The following is a 24,198-nucleotide window of genomic DNA, read 5'->3' on the forward strand; positions in this document are numbered from 1 at the left end:
TTGGATGTAAAAGAAACGAATTTGATGTTGTATTGTTTAACTGCTGCCCGTTTGCTGATAGCTCAAAACTGGAAGANAGAGTCAAGTTTTACCTACAATAGAGGACTGGAGAGTGAAGGTTTCGCATCTTGCTGAAATGGCAAAGATTTCGGCTTATTTGAAGGATCACTCAAATGAACAATTTTTATCAATATGGAGAAGATGGATTGTTTATATTCAAAATAAGCATAGAATGGTGGAATATAGGTTAGGTTTTTAGATAAAAAAAAATTTTTTCTTTTTATATATACACATATATCTCACCTACTTATGTAGAATTATATTTTGTGGAGTTAGGGATATTAATATAAGGTTACTTTTAGATGAATAGTATCCTGGGATTAGGTTTGGGAAGTCCGGGTGGGGGGCGGGGGGGGGTTTTCAATTGTGATGTACTTGTGATGTGTTTTTTTTTTCTTATGTTGAAAATAATAAAAAAAAATTTTGAAAAAAAAATATTCTCCAAATATTATAAAAAACTTTCTTGAGGCTCCCAATATCCAAAAATAAAATCAACCATTAAAACAAAAATAAATTTAATCCTTTGTGTTTCTCTTCCCCCATTTAAAAAGCCGCTTCACCAGAAAAGGGAATAATTCCAAGGAAAAAAAGAACTTTTCACAGGCATAAAGAAAATAGAGGTGAAAGGAAAGTCTCACCGGGTTCTCCACGGTGGGTCCATTTGCTTAGCTCAGTGGTTCTCAACCTTTTTAATGCCGCGACCCCAACCGGTCGTAAGTCGAGGACTAAACTGGTCGTAAGTCGAGGACTACCCAACCGGTCGTAAGTCGAGGACTTTCCCTGCCCGGGAGCGCCACGCATGCGTGGTTCCGCCCCCTGCGCCGGTCAAGGCGTAGCTGGCAAGCGGCAGAGACGGAGCAGGCCAACCACCAGCTGGCCCAGCCCAAGGGAGGTAAGGCTCCCGCCGGAAAAGGGGGAAAAATGGCGGACAAAAAAAATGGCGGACAGCCTTGCTTGGCGACCCCCGTGAAATGGTCGATCGACCCCAAATGGGGTCCCGACCCACAGGTTGAGAACCACTGGCTTAGCTGATCCTGTGGCTTGCGGTTGGCGCAGCTAAATGATTGGCCATTTTACTGGCCGATCTTTACCCTGTCGGCCCAAAGGAGATACACGGTGCACAGAGGATGCCGCCGCTCCTCTGCAACTATCCGAGAAGCCTCCTCAACGGTAGATGCTCCTCCAGAGAGTCTTTTCGACCCTCTAAGGGGTCTACCGGCAGGGGAAACTGAATCGGCAAAGGGACGACTCCCTTTGCTCGACCGCACCGCCGTGAACCGGAACCGGAAGCCTGAGCCTTTGTACAACCTTGTCTCATGCACCAGCTGTGGCCTTTCCTGGATCAGGAGTCCCTGCACTCAGTCACTCAAGCCACAGTCATCTCACATTTGGACTGCTGCAATGCGCTCTACATGGGGCTACCCTTGAAGAGCATTCAGCTGGCACAGAGTGCGGTGGCCGGGCAGTTCTTAGGGCCCCTAGAGTGGCGCATGTTACCCCTTTGCTCCCTGAGCTGCACTGGTTGCCAGTTTGCTTCTGGCTGCATTTCAGGGTGTTAGTTATTATCTTCAAAGCCCTGCATGGCATGGGTCCAGGTCCCTGGTGGGACTGGCCCACCCAAGCCATGCTGGCCAAGGCGGCATACTGCGGATCCCGTCAGCTGGCGTGCTCCAGAGAAGAGCCTTCTCCGCCGTGGCTCCTGCTCCTCAAAACATCTCGTCCCCTGAGATGGACTCCCAGCTGCCTGATCTTCCGTAAGAGCCTGAGGACCCAGTTCTGCCTGATGGCTAGGGGGTCCCAGTGGGGCAGCTTCCTGCTGGAGATGGCTGATTGATTAAGAGCTAACACTACTTCCCCTCCTTCTCCATCTTGTGACAATGAGCTTCCTTTGTTTGTACTGCCGTTTTATTGGGTTGGAATATTTATACTTCATGGTTTTAATGTTTTTTATGTTGTAAACCACCCAGAGTTGCTTTGAAATGAGATAGGCAGCAAATAAATGTAATTTTAAAAAAATCCAAATCCAATTGGATTTGGATCTGGATCCAATTGAAGGTGTTGATCATCACCCTTAAAGCCTTTCATGGCACGGGACCAGGTTATCTAGGCACTGTCTCGCCACACTGGGACCGCCCCTCCCATCTGCACCGGCAGAAGGGGCTTTCTTGGGACCCCTCCAGCCAAAGAACTTTGGCTGGGGGAGTCAAGAAGAAGCACCTTCTCTGCCATGGCCCCCACCCTGTGGAACATCCTTTTCCATAGGTGAGATCTGCTTCCCCTCTAGGTTTTAACCTGTTATTTAATTTTAATGTTTTTATTCCTATATTTTTATTCTGTTGTAAGCCACCCAGAATTATCTGGTACAGCGAGATGAGCGGCATATAAATTTATGAAACAAACAATTAATTCCACCCTCTGGAACGAGCTGCCCCCAGAGATCCGGGTCATTCGCCTAGAGGGGAGGAAGGCGGCGCGGGAATTCTGGACCAACAAGGTCGCCCGTCCTGACCGGATCCCCATAAAATTTAACCAAAATCGGTTTAAAATCATCATCGCCGGCTAATATATAAATAAAAATTACTAAAAAATTTTAAAGATAACATAACTATTAAATTGTTTTTAACTGGCTGTAAGCCGCCCTGAGTCCTATGGGAGAAGGGCGGGGTATAAATTTAATAAAATGAAAAAAAAATAAAATGAAAAAATGAAAAGGCTTCTAAAACGGCATCTAGTCCAACTATACTGGACCCATTTCCACGTTTCCTCTAGTGCCCCTCCCTTTCAGCATACAGTGCCTCATTGCAGTTACTGTACATAACTTCCCAGATTTGTTATAAAAAGGTAAGTGGCACAAAGTTAGGAAGGATTCGAACCTGAGCCTGGTGAAATTGCCCTCCAGGCAAGGAAGGAAGCCCCCATGGACCTGATTATTTTTTTCTTTTTCACCTGCAGAGTCTGAGAACCTGGATTACCGGCTGGGAGCCATTCATGCCCTGATTTATAAACTCCCTGACAGGAACCGAGAAATGTCTGAGCTCCTCATCAGGCATCTGGTCCAGTAAGTGGAGGCTGATCTGAAACCCGAGCAAAGGGTCCCTATTGAGCTTTGGCCTCATTTTGGGGGGTTGGGGTGGGGATTGGGGTGGGGAGGAAGTGGAGTAGGGGCCAAGGATGTCCAAGCCACTTGAGTGGTGAGTATACTCAGTAGCTGTTCCAGAAATGAGCAGGCGTGACACGGCTTCCTTGTTTTCCAGCAGAGAAAGATAAAGTACGTTGGAATTAGGGATGAAGTAAACACATTTCCATTTGGGGGCTCAAAAGAGTGCCTTTTTTTTGGCACTAGTGATATTTGTAGAGGTGGTTGTTGTTCAGTCGCTAAGTTGTGTCTGGCTCTTTGCGACCCCATGGACCCTAGCAAGCCATGCTCCCCTGTCTCCCGGAATTACTTGTGGAGCCCCCCCCCCCTTTCGTGGGGTTGGTTTTTTTATGCTTTGTTTGATGCCTGGGAGGGTGGCCTCTGTTTGGACCGCGCTCTCCTTCCTGATTCACTTTCTTCCCGAGAGGAGTCATTTCCACCAGCCGGGTCACCAGGGCTGGGGATGCTGGGCATTATAATCCAACATGGCATAGGATTTCCACGGCAGGTCAGATTAGGTTGTACAGTCCAAGAAGAACATCAAATGGGCAAATTGTATCTGAAATACAATTATAGAAAATGCAGAAAAGTTTTATATGAATGACAGCAGGGCACTGTGGCTTATTAGAAGAAACAGTTGTTTCTTCTCAGAGATACAGTTCAGGTAGATGCATATTTTACCTATTTAAAAAAGCTAACAAGTTGCCAACGCTGAGATGCCAGCCATTTCCAAGCAGCTGGAAGCCCTTACTACAAGCAGTTCTCAAGTTACAGCTACAATTCAACCTTAACCTCGAGTCATTGAGTGAAGCAAGACATCATATAGCTGCCCACGTAGTTGCTTTCCTCAACTACTGCAATCCTGGCATTCCCAGTTGCGGTCATTAAGCAGACAGAATCCCAGGAAATGAGTGTGGGGTGCCTTGGGGGTTGGTGGAGAATCTGGGAGGCTTTGCTCAGAAGCTGAAAATAGCCTCTGTTGAAATCCAGGCAGAATTTTCAGCCCCTGAGAAATAGAGAGGTCTGGCCTGTGCTGGGCCTTCCAGTGCCATTCCCCCACCTGCCTGAGGCACCCACACTCCTCCCCTTATTGTGCTCCCTCTCCACTCTGCTGGGATTTCAGCTCCTGCATCTTTCTGGGCTGCTTGAAAAAGCTGCCTGCCAAAGGATGTCAGCTCCCCTTTCTGCGGGGAAGGAGCGCTTTCAGCAGGGTCCAGAAACGATGCTCAAATCATCAGGATCTGAGCATCCTACTGAAGTTCAGCTCCCCTCGGTAGGCAGCTCTTCCAGCCAGCTCCCAGCAAGACGCTGACCAGATATGGACCTGAGTCATTCTCTTCAGGCCGTGCTTGAGCTGAAATTAATCTGCATCCTTAATTGGCTCTGGCCATTGATTCCTCCCTAAATCTTGCCTAAGGAAGGTCAAAGGAAGGGGGAGAAGTCCTGAACTCTTTGTCGAGAAAAGATCACAAGGACATCTCAGCCCAAGAGTGACATGGCTTGGCAAAGATTAGTCCAAAAATGTATCTCTATTCCATCTTACCCACTAAAAGATCCAGCCCTTGGACTGAGGAACATTGCCATCTTCGGTCAACCATGTCCATCCTCTGTCTCTCATGGTCCTTGCATATCGAAGATATGCAGCATGGTTTAATCATGATTCTTTAAAACAGAATAACAGAAATAGAAGGAACCGTGGAGGACTTCTAGTCCAACCCCCTACCCAAACAGGAGAATCTGTATCATTCCAGACAAGTGGCTGTCCAGTCTCTTCTTGAGTCTTCAGTGATGGAGCACCCACAACTTTTGAAGGCGAACTGTTCCACTGCTTAATTGTTCTCATTGTCAGGAAATTTCTCTCTAGTTCTAGGTTGCTTCTGTCCTTGATTAGTTTCCATCCATTGTTTCTTGTTTTGCCTTTTGGTACTTTGGAGAATAGGGTGATCCCCTCAATTTTGTGGCAGCCCCTCAAATATTGGAAGGCAGCTATCATGTCATCCTTTGTCCCTCTTTTCACTAGACTAGACATATCCAATTCGTGCAACTGTTCTTCATATGTTTTAGCCCCCAGCCCCCTAATTATTCTTTTTGCTCTTCTCTGGACTCTTTCCAGAGTCTCAACATCTTTTTTTATATTGTGGTGACCAAAATTGGATGCAGTATTCCAGGTGTAGTCTTACTAAGGCTTTATAAACGGTACTAACACTTCACCTGATCTTGATTCTATCCCTCTGTTAATGCAGCCTAGGACTGCATTGACTTTTTTGGTGGCTGCAGCACATGGTAGGCTCATATTTAAGTGATTGTCCTCTAGGACTCCTAAGATCCCCCTCACAGTTACTGCTATTGAGCCAGGTTTCATCTAAACTGTGCCTGTACATTTGGTGTTGACTATTCCTATCAGGTTAGTGTTGTCTGAAAATTTGATGAATTCCCTATCTATCCCCTCATCTAAATTGTTTATGAAGATATTGAAGAGTCCAGGGTCTAAAACAGAACCTTTGGGGTGTCTCCTTCCTTCCTTCCTTCCTTCCTTCCTTCCTTCCTTCCTTCCTTCCTTCCTTCCTTCCTTCCTTCCTTCCTTCCCTCCTTCCATCCATCCATCCATCCATCCATATAGATGTAGTTCCATTAATGACTACATGTTGAGTGCATTTTGTTAGCTAGTTACAAATCCATCTGGTGATGATGCTGTCTAGTAGGCTCACACCTACTGCTTCAGTGATTCCATCCAGCCACCTCATTCTCTGTCATCCCCTTCTTCTATTGTCCTCCATCTTTCCCAGCATCAGGCTCTTCTCCAGTGAGTCCTTCCTTCTCATTAGATGGCCAAAGTACTTGAGTTTCAACTTCAGAATCTGGCCTTCTAAAGAGCAGTCAGGGTTGATCTCCTCTAGGACTGACCAGTTTGATCGCCTTGCAGTCCAGGGGACTCACAGGAGTCTTCTCCAGCACCATAGTTGAAAGGCCTCAATTCTTTTGCTCTCAGCCTTATGGTCCAACTTTCACAGCCATACATTGCAACTGGGAAAACCATGGCCTTGATTATACACACTTTTGTTGGCAGGGTGATGTCTCTGCTTTTTAGTATGCTGTCTAGATTTGCCATAGCTCCCCCCCCCCAGGGGCAAGCGTCTTTTAATTTCTTGGCTGCAGTCCCCATCTGAGGTGATCTTGGAGCCCAGGAAGATAAAATCTGTCAGTACCTCCATTTCTTCCCCATCTATTTGCCAGGAATTGAGCGGGCCGGATGCCATGATCTTGGTTTTCTTAATGTTGAGTTTCAAACCAACTTTTGCACTCTCCTTCTTCACCCGCATCAAGAGGCTCTTTAGTTCCTCTTCACTTTCTGCCATTAGAGTGGTATCATCTGCATACTGTATCTTAGGTTGTTGATATTTCTCCCGGCAATCTTAATTCCAACTTTTGATTCATCTAGCCCTGCCTTTCTCATGATGTGCTCTGCATATAAATTAAATAGGCAGGGCGACAGAATACAGCCTTGCCAGACTCCTTTCCCAATTTTGAATCAATCATTGGTTCTGTGTCCAGTTCTCACTATTGCTTCAGTGAGTCAAATGCTTTACTGAAATTCAAATATACTATGTCCACAGCATTCTCTGGTCCATTATTTTTTTGCTCATCCACTTTGTCAAAGAATGAAACAAAATTTGTTTGTCATGATCTGTTTTTGACAAACACATGTTGGCTTCTGGTTATAAGTTTGCTCGCAGGTCTATTGTTTGATTATCTGTTCCAGGATCTTTCCAGGTATTGATGTCAGGCTGATTGGTCAGTAATTTCCTGGATCTGTTTTTTTTCTCTCTCTCTTTTTTGAAGATGGAACCAATCTTTTGAAGAAGGAATCACAGTTGGCTTGGTTCTCTCATAACATTAAGCAGTAAATCATGGTTAGGATTTACATGGTCTGACTCCTTGCATTTGGCTCAGCCAAAACCCAGCAAATTACATGCAATCCTAGCTATTTTCCAACTGCCCATAGGACAGCTTTAGAAGACGTCTTCTGGAAAACAAAATTGCCAATCTGTTTAGCCAAGATTTCTTTCAGGGGTTTCTTTTCCAACCTAGTTTCTTTTGGCTCTCCCTGTATGTGTCTCTTCTGCTGAATTCAGGAAGGGAAGTCCAGCCCTTGTCTCTAACCCTCTGGAGTTCTGTGATTGCTCAGCAATTAGCGGCTCTGGTTTCTTCAGGGCAAGCTAGTCTTGGAGCCTGTGCAGGATTTCCATTTGGCACTCCTTCTCCCCTCTTGGGAAATGGTGCTGATCTTCTGTTGTGCCGTGTGGCTGTGCTTTGCATCGCGTGGCTTTCTTGCTTTCATCAAGGTGGGGAGTAATGTGAGATTGAAGGCTCACATGGGCAAAAGGAATTATTCAGAAGCTGTGACTTTATGCCACGCCTCATCCCAGCCTACCTGGGATAAACATCTGCAACAGACGAGGTTGTTGTAATTCTAGAAAACCTAGATCCAACTAAATGGCTTATCCGAAATAGAACCAGCTAATACTTGGGTGGGAGACTACCAGGAAACTCTGCCTGTGTGAGTTGGATGGGAAATCAGAAGAAGCACTCCAGAAGAAGCAGGGACAAAGCGCTTCCGTATTCTTGCTAGTTTTCCGTATGATGCGTAGGCAGAGAAGGGGTCTTAGAAGCAGCCCACTCCAGCACCACCAGATGGACTGCCGTCTGAGCAGGCAAGATGGTAGGGCAAAATGGTAAACGACAACACTGCTGCTATCACTCTCTGGAGAGGAGGCAATGGAATTACCACCCTCTTCCAATGCCAGAGCTTGGCTAAGAGAGTGGAGCTGAGGCGCTCTGTAAGACTCGCACCTCCACATGAACCACACTGGGGCTGTCTTATTAAAAGGGAGCTGCCAGCACCGGCTCTATGTTGGCAGCAGGAGCTCATTAACCCCCACTCCACATGCCTTGACTTGTGAACTTCGCAACTCTGACTTTGAACCTGGACTGGCTGATGAATCTGCTACGAGCTTCAACCCTCAGATTCCACCTGAGTTCTCGCCTGCATGTGTCAGGCCTGCCCCAGTCTGATCCCTTAGGGAAGTAAAACTCTCGGCTCCATTTGATTGAAGTGAAAAGGCACTTTTACTAAGAGATGCTGACTGCAGTAAAGTCAAGCTGAATCTAAAGTTCCTGCATGCCAATACAGGACTAAACCCCTGGTTTCCCCTACCTCTCCCACTGTGATCCATCTGTGCATAGCCAATCCAGCACCACCAAAATGTTATGGGAAATGCTGGTGAAATTCCACTCTCGGGCAAGCGGCCTTGAAGGATGCCAGGGCGCCAGCGCAAATCGCCTCTGTTCTTCCTCAACTGTCAGTTCCACCGCCCAATAGCCCGCCATAAAGGTATACAGCAAATTGCCCATTTGTCCCCCCCTCCCCATTGATGAGAGAATGCCGGCAAAGTGCCAAGCCAAACTGGGGGGGGGGGGATCTGACCTCAGGCTGCTTTGATTGGAAACTGTTGTAAACCAAACTTGCTGACATTTGGGGGTAAACATGTCTCTAGACTTCAAGTGTGAGTGCCTGCAAGCCTCATTTATTAAAGAGAACAAAACTGTCGTATGTTTATTTGTATGTGCTTGGCTTGGCGCTAGGCAGAAATGGCCCAGATGTGTCTTTGTAGCCAGCCTGGATCTATCACGTGAGATAGCAGATTTTGTTAAAATATGCCCCATTTCTCAAATTCAGGAGAATTTCATCTTTAGCTTGATTTAATGTGCTCCCCACAGCTGTCCTGAAAGGGAAATACAGAAAAACCCCACATGAAACCCGATGCTGCCCTTGTGATATGGGTGCCATAGAAACCACAGCCCGTGTTCTTCTCTACTGCCAGTACTACAGGGACATTCTCCCCCAGTTGATTCTCCCTCTTTTATTTAAATCTCCGGGGCATTCTGATAGTTTTTATCTACGCTGTTAAATAATCAAGAAAAAAGTATTTGTCTAAAAGCAGCAAAACGTTTGCTATATTATGTGTAAGCTTCACCCACAAATCATTGTCAATAGTTCTTATTGCTCAGGGATAGTTTTGTGTTGTTCATTGTATTGATTGTATTTTTATTGGCCAACAATTGAAATAAAGTTCTTTGTCTGTCTGCCCTGATTCTCTTTCTAGCTTTATTTGCAAAGCATTTTGTAAATAGTCTTGTTTCAGAAAGAAGTCATGTTTTGAATTTAAGGGGACCAGAAAGACCACAGAAGGGGAAAGGATGGGTGCTCCCCTCTCAAGGTCTTCTTGATGCTCAATTTGCTCACTGCCATTTTACTTCCTTTTTTTGCATGCACACACTCATGCACATACACACACAGAAATGTGGCTACTTTTCTCAAATAAGAGGGAATGTTTTCTGTCCCAGATCAATGGAGCCTTAATGACATAGATCATTCAAAATATTTGTGTGTTTATACATGACCAGATTGTGACGCTGCTGAAAGAGTGAGTTGGGACCCTCAGTGGACACCCTCCCAGGCACGACAAGAGTGCTTTTGCTCTGAGTAAACATTTGTGCTTACCGTTGGCTTCAGCTGCAGTGGACAACGTTTCCTGTTTGCATATACTTATATGGAAGAAATTAAAATGGCTGAATTCATTCCCCCTGGACAAAATTGAGTGGTGGTCTAAGATCCAGCCAGGCCCTGCTGACTCGGGAGGTGTTTGTTCTCTCCTGGGCCCACCAAGCCAGCTGTGTCAGAAGAGGAGCTCTGCCTCCGTCTTCTGTCAGCTGGCCAGGGCAGCTGGGAGACCCGGCCTCTGGCATTTCCTTGGTCCTGACTTTGCATCATCTTACATTTGTAGGGGGCAGTTCCAGGTCCTCCTTCAAGGCCCATGGAGTTCCCCATCTGCCTGCTCTCTGTCTCTTGTGGCCTTCCCTTTGCTGAACCCCCCTCTGTTTTTTCTCCTTCTCCTGACAGTGTGTGTGAGCACAGCCGGGAGAATCTCATGTCCCCCTCCAACATGGGGGTGATCTTTGGCCCCACCCTCATGCGTGCACAAGAGGACACGGTTGCAGCAATGATGAATATTAAGTTCCAGAACATCGTGGTGGAGATTCTCATCGAGCACTTTAACAAGGTACACAGGAGCTCCTGGCTGGCTTTTCCCAGACGGCTTTTCAGTGATGCTTGCAGGGCCTCCCCAAAACATAAACAGAATTAGGAAAAGGCAAATAAACCACGGGAAATGTGACTGACTGAGCTAGCAGAGACGGTTCCAGAGCCAGAGGGGAGCCAGCTGCATTTGGGGAAGGGAGAGGTGGCCAGCAGACCCAACTGGAAAGAAAGTTGGGTGAAGACCAGGAGGCTGGAGGCAGGGCTTGGTTCATGGAGAAACTGGGCCACTCCTTTTGGGCAAGCAGGGTCAGCCTTGCCAGAACACCTGCATGATGCATCGAGAAGCTGTCTAAAAAATAGATTTCTTTCAAAAGGAAAGACCAGGGGTGATTTTGGCCTTTCTTATATTTCTATTTTATGCAAGAGTAGTTGCATGTTGCCTTGCAGGTGTTTCCGGTGCACTTGGCGAATGCAACTGCCACTGGGAGTGCTGGGAATGCAGCCACGGAGCTGGGCCTTTGCTCTGGCTGAACCAGCGGAATCCGATCCACTTGGGGACTCCTCTGCAAGCAGTGATGGGGGTTTTTTTTTCTTCTCAAAATGGCATTCAAATATGACCATACCTTGTTTGTAGTGTGTGTGTTTTCAGCCCATCAATCCCCCTTTTAAACTGGTTTTAATCAATTTCCTACTGAAAACTGCTGGAATACAGTTTATTTTTAGCACCTCAACAGGGTGCTTTCAGGAGACTTTCTGGGGTGGGCGGCCAAGGCCCCCCAGGATCCTCCACCTTGTTTGGAGGCTTCAGGCTTGGATCAGGGAGCAAAAGCCTTTCTCTTGCCCATAACTTCTCTGGGTGTTTCCTCGCAAGGCCTCTGGCTTCCCATTCCTGGCCTCGCGTTTCACGAGTGTCAAGCTTTTACAATTAAAACCATGGAACAATATTCTCCTATTCAGAACCAGGCTGACTTACAATTTGATGAAACCTTTATTTTGTCTTAGTTAAATTGCATAGTTTTATTAATACTAGAAAGCATAATACGATAAGACTGTAGGGTTTAATAGATAATTATGACAATTATCTATGTAATCATTACGTTGTTTTAATTTTCTAACCATAAAAAAGTCTGGCGATTATGGTATAAAACATCTTTTTTTTTTCAAATGAGGAGATTTCCTGATTTGCTTATAAGAGAATACAATATAGCAGTGGTGGCAAACCTATGGCACGGGTGCCAGAGGCGGCACTCAGAGCCCTCTCTGTGGGCACGCGCGATGTCACCCCAGTCCTAGGCCTTCAGCTGGGTTTTATAAAAACTTTTCACTTTAGGCCTCCGCCGCCGTGTGCAAAAAAAAAAAAGGGTTCAATCAGTCAATTTCAACTTCTCGCGGAAAAAAAAAAGATCTTCCAAAGTTGAAATTGATTGATTGAACTTTTTAGTTCCACCCAATCTGCCGTTACCACCGCAGCCATGCCCATCCAATGGGCCACACCCACCCAATTGGCCACACCCAGCCAATGGGCCACACCCACCCGGCATTCGACGATGCTTAAGTGGGTTTTGGGTTGCAGTTTGGGCACTCAGTCTCTAAAAGGTTCGCCATCACTGCAATATAGTATTACGAGTTTGAGTTTTCCAAAGATTAATTGGCTGAATGCCCATGCAATGAATGTGAAAGCAAAACCAAAGTTTACCCAGATGGACATGAGGGACATGTGAGCTACTTTAGATTCACATGTCTTGAAACCGGGTGGCTTCCGCTCCCTAAATCCCCATGCCAGGCCAAGGTCATAGTTGTTTTAATATGATCCTAATGAGACTGGCTTTAACTATTTCCTTCCACGATTTCAGCTTCAAATCATTCTCTTTCTTCTCCCTTCTCTTGGGTACTTTCAACAATATGTCCAGAGATTTAAGAAAATTAGCCACAGTTTTGTTCCCATTTGATTGGCTCTAACAAAGAACCTCCCCAAGCATATGGATATTTTCCTACAGATCAGCACATCTATTCTGTTTCACTTCTGGTTCTTCATTTAAAAGTGTCTGTTGCTATCAAAAACAGGAAACTTGATTTGTATTATTTCTAATTCAAAACTAGTCATTTATTTGAGATGTTTGGACTTCTGAAAATATGAAACGAGGAGGAGACCAGCAGCTGGTCTGCTGAGACTGCCAGTTGCAATCTTGGCTTTATAGCTGCAACTGGAAGTTGTTGATGGGATGCAAGGACCATCAACAGAGTTCAAGGCCGAGCTGCCTTTCAGTTAAGCAAGGGTGACCCAATTTTCCACTGAAATAAAGTAACTCCGAAACAGCTACAATAGCTGAACGCTTTGTTTTCAGATAAGAGGACCAAGCTTTGGCTTCAGAAAGGTTTTCCATGATTTCTCTGTGTCTAAAGTTTCACAGGAGATTCGAGCCAGCAGAGGGAGAAGAAAATTGTCTGTCTGCTGCTCACTCTGATCTCCAGAGTGAAGTCTCTTAATTAAAAAAGAGACTGTGTCTTTTTGGCCTTCAATTTCTGCTATGATAAGGTTAAGCTAGTAACATTTTATTAGGCTGGGTGATTGTTAAATGTAGTTCTGAAGTTGATGTTTCAGTCTGCACATAAGCAAACATTCCAAATGAATTTTTAAGCAGGGATGGTATATAATTTGTATGTGAATTATGAAGACTCAGAGGACGGAGGAAAATGTTCACTGGTATGGATAATTATTGCTCTGGCAGATTTAAACATGTACGCTAAAATTAAAATTAAAAAGCTAATCCCACAGGAAACAGTATGTGGTGTTACACAGTCCTTGCCCTGGAAAGTGGAGATTAGATCAATATCACCTCTCTTATGAAGCATATAAATATAATTTTTAATATAAATATGACTTTGTGGTGCAAATTCAAAGTGCCTTTGTCTGGGGGTGGGGTGGGGGTCACTTGAATGATTGCCCCCTTGTCAGTCTGGATTTCAAGCTGGAAAAGTCTTTGTGATCTTGGTCGTTTGGATTCTCATTGGTATCCAGGGAAGCACATTCTTTGTAAGAAACACATTAGAATTCTGTCTATGGATTGCATGAATTTTGCTCCAAGAAACAGGGAATATTTTGGTTTGATAAATGGCACTATTTCTTGCACATCCTGTTGATCTCCATTTTTCTACATAATATTGTATTTTTGGAGCCCAATTAGTATGAAATCTATCCATGTATACATGCACAGATTTAGAGACTGTTACATTTATTATCAGTACTGCAGTATTTAAAGATTTGGGCTGAAGGGGATCTGAAATAACAGTAACAGAAACATATGGCATTGTTTCAAATGTTGATTCAGCGGTTATGCAAATCCATCTCAATTTGTGTTGCTGCCTCGTTCTTTAAGAAATTAAGGGGTTGGTGGGACTCTGCATTTCCCTCTTCCCAATGTGTGTTAGGGTTCGGTCATTTAAATCACAGCTCCCTATTATGTCTGAATCAGATAACTGTGAGAAAATATTATTGTCCATCTGACACCTCTGATTTGCAAGCTGCAGTGGTTTCCAGTTTGTTTCCTAATGTGAGTCAAGGTGCTAATAACCGTCCAAAGCCCTGCATGGTTTCTGACCCGCTGGGACCAGACCTGGCTCCCTTCCAGGAAGGCATGTCATCTGTTGGGACCCAGGAAGCTCCCCTTCTGCCGCAGTGCCTGCCCTCTGGCATGGGGTCCCCCCTGAAACCCAGACAGTTCTGGTCCTGAGGGCGTTCCAGAGACCCTAAAGGCCTGCCTGTTCTGCCAGGCCTGGGGCTAGGCTGGATGGGGCTTGCTCACTGAACATTCAATCTTGGTTGGAAGTTCTCAGTAATTGTTCTTCCTTCTTTTTCTTCTCTTCTAGTGTGGTTTTGTTGGTTGCTGTATTATGCTATTATTATAGTCCGGTGTATTGAGGGGTACTCCGGGTTGTTTGGAATCAAGCAGCATTGAATCAAATAGTGTAAATACATGATGAATAAGTTGTAGTGTTCCTATTGGGTGTTATATAAAGAGGAAGGAGAGGTAGGAAGTAAATCGTGTAAAAGAGGGGCTTTCTTCAGCTATCTAATCATTCAGTTGCAGTGGCTTTGTAGATATTTTATTCTTTTTGCGAGTCAAAAAGTGTGTGATTTCTGTCCTGGATGCAGCACTCCTGGTGTCAGACCCCATTCGAGATTTAGCAGCTGCTTTGATATACTTGGATTTGGTGGCCTGAAATTCTAAGCAAATGAAATTTGGGCGGTATTAATAAAATGCTCTGGCTGCCCAGTAATTCTGAAAGCAAACTTTGTGTTGTTGCCAGATATGGAAGGTATTTTATTTTGGCTGGAGAAACGGGTGAAAGAGCCGACCCCAAAATCTGTGTTGACAGCTTGTACGTATCCATTGCAGTCTTGGACACCAAAGTGACAGTCAAGAGGGGGCAGGATGGCTACAGCGAGTCTTCGCTTAATGGATGGCGTGAGGGCCCCCGTGTCTTTATGATCCAGATGCCTCATCCTTAAAACGGCCCTCAAAAGTGAGAACATATTTGCCATCTGTCATCACTTCTGGATATTCTGGCAGGCCATCCTGATCCATGGAAAAAATGAGTGGCATTCGTTTGGTCTGGTCTGGTTCCATGGATTGTCACTCGGTGGTCTCTTTTTTCAAAAAATGGAGGATGAACTAATTGATTCTCTGTTAAAAGTTGCCTGACGACCACCCTCAGTACCTGAAGAAAAGTTCTTGTCAGCTGCTTCTACTTGGCAGGGGCAACTAGGCTGTAAAGGTTTGAGGAAGAACCCTCGCCCTATCCAGCCAGATCATTTCAGAAAAACTACCGGTCATCATGCCTTTATGATTAAAGATAGCTGAATGAAGTAACTGTCCAGAAGTAACCAGCACAGGCCATTTTTCTGTTACTAGAGACCCCTCTTCTTTGTGTCCAAGAGCTTCCCAGAGATCCAAGGGCATCTTGACATGTGAAGAAAAGGAGGAATGAAAGATGCAGGAAGTCCTCGACAGAACTCCACATTTGTTAAGTCACTGAAACACGTAGAAGATTCATTCCTCCAGGAATCTCGGTTTATTGTTTCCATTGGGGATGGTAAAAGCAGGGCTTTTTTTCTCATGGAACGCCCAGAACGGAGTTCCGGCACCTTTTTTGGATGGAAGCTTGTAGGGTAGGCAAGGTGGGTTGTATGACGTGTGTGAGTTCTGGCACCTTTTTTTTTTTTTTTAAGAAAAAAAGCACTGGGTAAAAGTAATAAAATCATAGAATCCTAGCATTGGAAGGGACCTTGAGGTCTTCTAGTCCAACTCCCTGCCCATGGCAGGAAACCTTATATACATCTTCAGCAAATGGTTGTCCAGTCTTTTCTTGAAAACCACCAGCAATGGAGCACCTACAACTCCAGGAGGCATTGGTTAATTGTTCTCACTATCAGAATAACAAGAGATGGAGGTCTTTTAGGTTGGCTTTTCCTCTGATAGCTTCCACACACTGCTTCTTGTCCTAACTTCAGGTGCTTTGGAGAATTGAGTAAACCACCATCTCTTTATGGCAACCCCTCATGTACTGGAGGACAGCTATCATTTCACTCCCTAATTCTTCTTTTTCTTAGGCTAGACATACTAAATTCCTTTAACTTTTCCTTAAGTGTATTTTTTTTTTATTGTAGTGACTAGAATGAGCGCAGTATTCCAAGTGTGGCCTCACTAGTGGGATATAAAGTGGTACTATCACTTCTTGTGATCTTGATGTTATCTGTATAGTGATGCAGCAGAGGATAGCACTGGCTTTTTTGGCAACTGCTGCACCCTGCTGGCTCATACTTAAGTGGTTGTCCACTAGGATTCCAAGATCCCTCTCACAGTTAATATTGTTGAGCCAGGTGAGGCCTATTCTGTACCTGTGGATTTGGCAGTTTTTGACTAAGTTTGTAACCTTACCTTTCTCATTACTGAACTGTATCTTGCTGGATAGGGTCCAATACTCAATCTGTCAAGATCCTTCTGGATCTTGAGCCTATCTTCTAAATGTTGGCTATTTCCCCCAGCTTGATGTCACCTGCAAATTTAATGAGTTCCCCTTCTACCCTCTCATCTAAATCATTTATGAAGATGTTAAGGAATACTGGGCCTAAGACATAAACTTGGGGTACCCTACTGCGTGCTTCCTACACGTAGATGTTGTTCTCTTGAAGACTACACACTGGGTATGGTTGGTCAGTCAGTTAGAAATCCATCTAATGGTGATGCTGTTTATTCCACATTGTTATTGTATAGAATAAGTGTTCTGTACCAATCAGGAGTAGCTCTGCTGAAAGTCACAAACATATGTATTTAACTAATGTGACTGGACCACAAACTCTTGCAAACTGTTTTGGAAAAAATCTTAGTTTGGAGAAATTAAAGCAGAAGACGCCATATTTCTTTCTGTGAAAGAAGATTTTAAAAATCATCACATCACGTTTACACAATATATTTTTCACTTCTCCAGTTTAAATTAGAGCAGAATGTGGTGGAAGTTTTGTCTCTTTCTTTTACTGAAAGGTCAGATAAGTTCCTGGGTACCATTTTATTTGTTTTAAGACAAATTGAAAGTTGGCTGACAAAACTAAGTAATGTGGTATTGCAAAAGTCTTACTAATTTGGAACAAAATTTTAATGTCATTTTAATGCATTTTCCAGAGTATGGCTATTTTTAAATGTATCAACAAACCATCCAACAATACCTTTCTATCCTAGTTTGTGAGGTCACATTTTGAGGGAAATGGCAAACGTGGACTGCCACATTCCAGAATCTTCTTCCTCTTCTGCAGAACCAAAAGAAAGTATGGAAACCAACCAAAACGTTTAATGCGTATAATGCCAAACTAGGGGAGCCATGGGGGGGGGGGAACCGTCAGAGCATCCGAAACCAGGAGCTGGTGAGCTCTAATCCTGCCTTAGGCCCAAAGCCAGCTGGGAGACCTTGGACCAGCTACTCTCTCAGCCCTAGCGAGGAGAAGGCAATGGCAAACCACTTCGGGAATCTTGCCAAGAAAACTGCAGGGACTTGTTGCACTTACTTAAAGGAACCAAACTAAAAAGAAAAATGCCACACTAAAGACTCCCCTCAACATTGTGATTAAAGACACCAGACTGGAAGCAGGAGACCAGGTAGTCAAGTCTTGCTTAAGCCCAAAACCTAATGGATGACTTTGGACCAGTCCCTCTCTTTCAGCCCTCGGAGGGGGGGGGGGAGGTCTGTACAAAAACTGCTGGGAAAATTGCATGGACTTGTCTAGACAGTTGTCAGAAATCAATACTGACTCAGAAGCAGAAGATGAGGAGAGGGAGGGAGGAGCAAACTGAGATTTGATGTTCTGCCTGAATATCAAATATATAAAAGGATTTAAATACTGGAAAAAAGTAAACAAAAATATACCAATTACAAATGCTGCTTTCTGCAAATAAAAGTGTTTCTCAAGTGTTTTTTAATGTTCAGCATAACTTCATCAGACTTGATAGATCTGCAGAGTGCTAGTAATGTATAATTAAAAGATTTTGTTGACAGCCATTTTAGCTTGTCACTTCAAGAATAATAAATGTACTTGTTGTGTTATTTAACAACAATTTGCAGTCTTTTTTGTTATTACAAAGGCTGTGATTTCAAGGAGACATGTGAGAGGCCAGCTGACAAAGACCCCAACCCCTTTCCTAAAAAGAAGGGCAAAAAGGAATTTGATTCTACCTGGCTTGGAGTTCCAAAGTGCTGCCTGCATCTCTTTTCCCCCGACTGGGTTGCAGTGTCACTAACAGCTGTGTAATGTGGCAGAAGTTCAGCAGGTGAAATTGTTCTCATCCTGAGATGGCTCTGCAGCTCTTGCAGCAATTTTGCTCTCCCTTCTGACGGCTGGGGACAGAGGGAGGCAGGAGCTCTCGGGCACACCTGACTGCAACAGGATCCCTGCCTTTTTTTCCTGCAACCACCGAATCATACTTCACAATCATAGAGTTGGAAGGGCCCTCTAATCTAACCTTCTGCAATCAGCTCAGGGACAGTGCCTTCCAAATGCATTGGAGCTCAAGTTCCATAATCCTCAGATGCTTTGTTAATTATGATGTGTGGGGAGCACAGGAGCTGAAGATCAACATTCTTGATAGCACTAAATTGGGGAAGACTGTTCTAAACCACTGAAGCTTGGCTTTAACAAACCTGGTGGGCAGTCCCCGAGACAGGAGATTGCTTACTTTCCTTGAAGAAGGCTCCAAACTGAGCTCCAGGAGATGGACTGGGCGGCAGTCAAAGGGGAAGACTTATGTTCCATCCAAAGAGGCAGCTCAGAAGGTTTAAGACAGCTTCCCAAATTGCTAACTCTCAGTTCTGAATTCAGTTCTTTCACAGTCAGAGTTGTAACATAACTTATATATAGTCTTGATTCTCAAGCTCATAATGGATTGTGGAATTCATCCCAAGAATCAAAAGAGAATTTCTGTGCAAAGTCATTTACCCAACATTAACTAGTATGGTTTGAATTTGTGGCTTCCAGTTGGAAGGTGTTGGCGAAGACTAGTGGAGTTTGCCACTACAAAGTAAGAAGTTGGACAGTGATATTACTGTGGATATTTATGAAATCAAGCCTCAGGTGGGGAAAGTGGTAGAAGTTTCATGCCTCTTGTGATATTAGGACTCCAGTATTCCTTCTCACAATAAAAAAATTAAAGAACTCCAATTGCAAGAAATGCTGCTGATTAAGATGGCTTTAAAGGGAGATTAAGGGCATTTGTGAGGGGTACCCCAAAGGTGCTTTTTCAGGAGGCAACTGTTTTTCTTTGAAGATGTTTCACTTCTCATCTTCTTCAGTTCTGATTGATGGTGGGGAGTGGAAGGATTTATACTCCTTGCGGACAGCTGGTCACTTGCATTCTTTTGGAGAGTCGTTGAGGCCTCTTGTAGGTTTATCTGTGTCCTCAGGGTCACCTGAGTCGTGCAAATGGGTGTGGAGCCTTCTTGACTGCAGGATGTTTTCTACGCTGTGTGCCTTCCCTGTTGAAGACAGGCGCAGGCTGTTGGGGATGAGTCTGTGTTGTCTGCATCCCAAACAAGCGCAAATGGTTCCTGTAGTCTGCGATGTTTTCTGGAAATCCGTTCATACTCCCTCACCATTCGAAAGGTGTTCATCCCAAAGTGCATAGCCAAATGTCTTCGGAGACTCTGAGAACACAGGTAAACCTCCAAGTGGCCTCAATGACTCTCCAAAAGAATGCAAATGACCAGCTGTCTGCAAGGAATATAAATCCTTCCATTCCCCACCATCCAGTCACAGCTGAAGAAGCTTCTTGGATGAGAAGTGAAACATCTTCAAAGAAAAACAAAGCCCAGTTGCCTCCTGAAAAAGCACCTTTGGGATAACCATAATCTGGGTGACTGAGAATCTCCATAGATATTTGGGAGGGGTAGTTGCTGAGATCAACAATGAGCTGCAGCTCTATTTCCTTGTTAATGGCCTTCTTGAGGGTTGGCCCTGCAGGAGCCCAAGCTCTTCTTTCTGATCCATCAGACACTTTCAGAACTTTGTATTGCTTCTAAAAATATTCTCCCATCAAGATCATCCTGTTCAGTCATGACATCACTGGATGTAGCCTCTCTCTCTCTCTCTCTCTCTCTCTCTCTCTCTCTCTCTCTCTCTCTCTCTCTCTCCCACACACACACACACACACACACACAGACAGCAGGAAAAGGGTTAAAGTCATCTGCTTCTTAATAATTTTTCTCTTTTAGATCTATTCTGGGCCTCCTGAAGACAATGCTGCACCCCCTATCCCCCCTCCTCGGGTAGCCACTCGAAGACATAAGCCCATCACCATTTCCAAGCGCCCTCTGAGAGAGAGACCCCTCTTCTTTGGAGGTTCTGTGGAAGAAAGTGAAGGTTGGTTCTTGTAGAACTGTTCCCAGTGTTCTCTTACCACAAATCCTTTCATCAGCAGAGGCTGGATCTTCATTAGGATCAAGTTCTAGTGGTGTTGGGTGAAGGGGTGAGTGCCATTATAACTGTTGATGTGCCAAATGAGGTATGCATTTTTAGAGTAATAGAGAAATTAAACCTGGATGATTGAGTGTTAACATACAACAGTTTTTAAAGGGAAATTGTTACTCCAGTCTACCTGACAAAGTTTTTGGAACTTGACCTCTGTTTCTCATGCAACATGTCCAAAATGTTGCTGCCATAATTTCACCATAAGACCAAAGGACATTGATCCTGCTGGCTTACCCAGACTTTGGGTTTGTGGCAATGATGAGATAGGAAATTGAATGTTTTGTTTTTGTTTGCACTTGGAGCAAAGAGATTCTGGCATCCAGGGTCCAAGATTCAATGCATTGTTAATTTCCAGCACTCAGTGTGAGGACTGTCCTGTTCTTCTGGGATTCTCTAGCACTAGGGTACAGCAGCAGCCAATGACCACTTGAATTGTCACTTTGTAAAAGGAACTTGAGATTTCCAATCTGAGCCTCTTTTCCTGACCAAATCTGTACTCTCTGTTCTTCAACACTCAAGTATTTCAAAGGCCCATTAGAACATTGGTCTCAGAGTGTTTGGGGAGCTGCTTGGAATAATCATGCTTACAGCCAGCACTGAGGTTTGTGCTGCAGTTTTGCTAAAACAGAAGAGCGAAGAGAGCCAGAACATGCAAGCATCTTAGACATTACATGTGCAAGAGTTGGGCATTGTAATACCTGCCCTCTGGGAGGGGTTCTGAGGGTAATTGAAGTCAATGCCCTTTCCTGATCCTGCTGGCTGGTGGCAACCTGACCCGGAAGAACCTGGGGTCAAGGTGATGCAGCCTTTTGGAGGTGTGATGGCTACTGAATTGGGCAAAAATGAATTTGAACTTACTCGTACCTTCTTCCTTCCTGGCAGCAGCTTCTGAAAACCGTGTCCTGCAAATCTTACTAATGATGCAAAGGACATATTGCCATCACCCAAGAGCTAAATGAAAGCACAATCAAGGTCCTGAAGCCCCCAAGCCCTATAAATATATTTCCTGTTTATATCATAGTCATTCATGCTGTTCCTTTATATATACAGTACTAATTATGAGATAGATATATTTGGGGGGGAAATTAAGGAGTCCTTTTTAACACTATAATAGAGAAATCTATTTCCATGGCCATATTTACGTAGACATTTTGGGTGGATTTAGTTTAGGGAATTGAAAGGCAGACATTCTTTCACCACCACCCCAAACCTTCATTGCCCTTGCTCACTTGGCCATCTCCTCCTGGAAATTGACAATTTGTATACAATCTGTAGGCTCAGAGAAGGTTCCTGGTGCCCAGAATTTTATGAGTTGGGTTTTCCCTTTCAGATCACCAGCCGAATAGCTGAGAGTCACTATCCAGGTTCAGTAGAAAATATCAGATGCAATCAAGGGGGGGGGCGGTGGTGAGGGACAGATTACTAAGATACAGTTGCAGAGATATTAAATGAAAAATCAAGAAATTTGCTATCAGTTGGATTTCATAATGTCAGTGAGGAGTGCATGGCTTCCATTGCTGTCTTTGCAGAGGCTTCCCTCCATTTGTGACTTGCCTGGATGCCCTAACAACTGACCGTCTCTTGTTTTTGGCTTTCCTCTAGAAGAGGACAGCTGTGGCCTGACCCCGAATGGCGTGATTGCCACCATCAGCCCTGATGCTCCTAAGCCACTCCAGCGTAGCCGACTGCAGAGGCCGGGAGAACTTGATCCAGGAAGGCCCAGCCCAGAGAACCGTGGAACTGGGGAACCCTGTGCAGAGGTGGATGTAGGAAGGCTGGTGTCCAGGCTCCAAGAAGGAGGAGCAAAACTCTCCAGTAAATCTGCCAACAGCATCGTGCCAACTCCCAATTCTCTGAAGGCCTCCAGCCTACACCCCAAGAAGCCTGCTCCAAGGCCTGCGGCTGGCTGCAAAGAAGGTGAGCCTGCTAGTTTGTTCTTTTCCAAGACACCCTGCATCCCAGCTCCCAGCCTTTAAAAGACCCCGGTGCTCTTTGTTTTGCAATATAGTTCAAACTACATGTGGGGTGAACCGTGTGCTCGGTGGGTTTTTCATCCTCTGAATCAGAATCACAGCTGGGAGATTAACTAAATATTTATTCATTCACTTTTTCAATCATTCATCTATTTTGTTTAGTTTCAGTTCTAGCATATAGCACAGTGTTAGGAAATCACATTGTGGTATTATAGTTTTATTGAAGATAGAAATATAGAGAAGATGATGAACTATAATATAATTCCTCATTTCAAGTCTGAAACTCCCCCAAATAAGGATTGTAGCTATATATGTCCTTGTTCAAAAAAGAGAATCCCTTATTTTTAGGGCTGAGCAGTCCAAGGGCAGTTGAAATATATGAAGCCATAAGAAGACCAAGCCAGTAGTTTCTGTCCATGAAACCAAATAGGGCTACCATCTTTATCAAAGAAGATGAAAAGAAGAACCAGGGGTGACATGATAGCAGTCCTCTGATATTTGAGGGGCTGCTACAAAGAAGAGGGAGTCAAGCTATTCTCCAAAGCACCTGAGGGCAGGACAAGAAGCAACGGATGGAAACTAATTAAGGAGAGAAGCAACCTAGAACTGAGGAGGAATTTCCTGACAATGACAACAATTAACCAGTGGAACAGGTTGCCTCAACACCGGAGTTTTTAAAGAAGATATTGGACAGCCACTTGTCTGAAATGGTATCGGGTTTCCTGTTTGAGCAGGGGGGTTGGACTAGAAGACCTCCAAGAGGATGGGACCCTGTTGCTCTTTTCAGGAGCACGTGATCTCCATCCTTGGTGCAATGTGGGAGATGGTCAGTTCCTGCATGCCAGATGGACAGCGAGGACTTTTTCAAGAGAGCTTTTTCTGCAGATGTTAAATTGTCAGCTTTAACTAAAAGATGGACAGGGAGAGAGTAGGATGAATAGGGGGGAGGTGGGTTATGCAGTTAATCTATCAGCCACCTCCAGTGTGATGCTCACCCACTGAAGGCCCAGGCCAACTGTGCAGAGCCAGGTCTTCAAACCCTTGTGGACGGTCAGGAGGGTGGGCACTGGCCTCATTCTGGGCGGGGGGCAAGATGTTCCAAAGGGCAGGAGTGATAGCAGAGAAGGCCCTTCTCCTGGACCCCACCAGCTGGAATTCCCTGGCTGACGGGGCCCAGAGCAGGTCTCCTCTGCCGGCGTGGGTGGGATGGACCAATCCCATTGGAATGAGATGGTTTCTGAAGTAACCTGGACTCTTGCCATGAAGAGTTTTAAAGGTGATAACCAACCCCTTGAATTGTTTAACACATGCTCTTCATTCCTTGAGGTGTCCAACTGTAGTTTCCTAGCCAGTCTGCCCACCTGTCACATTGCATCACAATGTGCACAGAAAACACTGAAAGAACTATTAGTTCCTTGTTATGTGTGTTTCATAGAATGCTGTGCCACTGTCTCTTTCTTGCCTGCCTTCTAAGCTCAACAAATACTGTAACTGGCTTGGCAGCCATCAGCCCCACCAGTAGACCAAACCAGGAAATCAATTCCACTTTTATTGAAATGGCTCTGGTAACAGAATCTTTTGCAGGTCTGATTGTGTTGTGCCTCCTCCCTGTATGAATTATGAATTATATCCCCTATATAAATTAGGGAAGTGTCTGGCTGAGCACTTCCAAAGGATGTGTCTGTTGTGGACTTGAGCCATGTTTTTCTCCTTATCGCTTTGGTAAAGCATTTGATCTATCTCTGTCAAGATCATCTTCCTTACCCTTTACATCATATCTACAAAAACTCCAGCCACATTAATTAAAGAAACATATTTAAGATGGCATAAAATTTACAAGTTTATGAATTCCACAAGAATTTGGTGTGTTACTGGCGCTCGGGATCTAGTATGAAATCTCAATGAAATGATGGCTGAT

The 24,198-nt window shown here is 44.6% G+C and overlaps 1 protein-coding gene across 1 annotated transcript in view; it reads left to right on the forward strand.

The window, feature by feature from the left end:
• The window catches only part of OPHN1 (oligophrenin 1), a 145,370-nt gene that overhangs the window by 110,604 nt on the left and 10,568 nt on the right, over positions 1-24,198 (forward strand). Inside the window, exons 17-20 of the mRNA XM_029283481.1 lie at positions 3,013-3,118; positions 10,158-10,317; positions 20,052-20,199; positions 21,910-22,224. Coding sequence (XP_029139314.1) covers positions 3,013-3,118; positions 10,158-10,317; positions 20,052-20,199; positions 21,910-22,224 — 729 coding nt within the window. The remainder of the gene's footprint in view (positions 1-3,012; positions 3,119-10,157; positions 10,318-20,051; positions 20,200-21,909; positions 22,225-24,198) is intronic.

Source organism: Protobothrops mucrosquamatus, unplaced genomic scaffold, assembly GCF_001527695.2.
Source record: "Protobothrops mucrosquamatus isolate PMUCROS unplaced genomic scaffold, P.Mucros_1.0 scaffold108, whole genome shotgun sequence".
Classification (NCBI taxonomy): Eukaryota; Metazoa; Chordata; class Lepidosauria; order Squamata; family Viperidae; genus Protobothrops; species Protobothrops mucrosquamatus.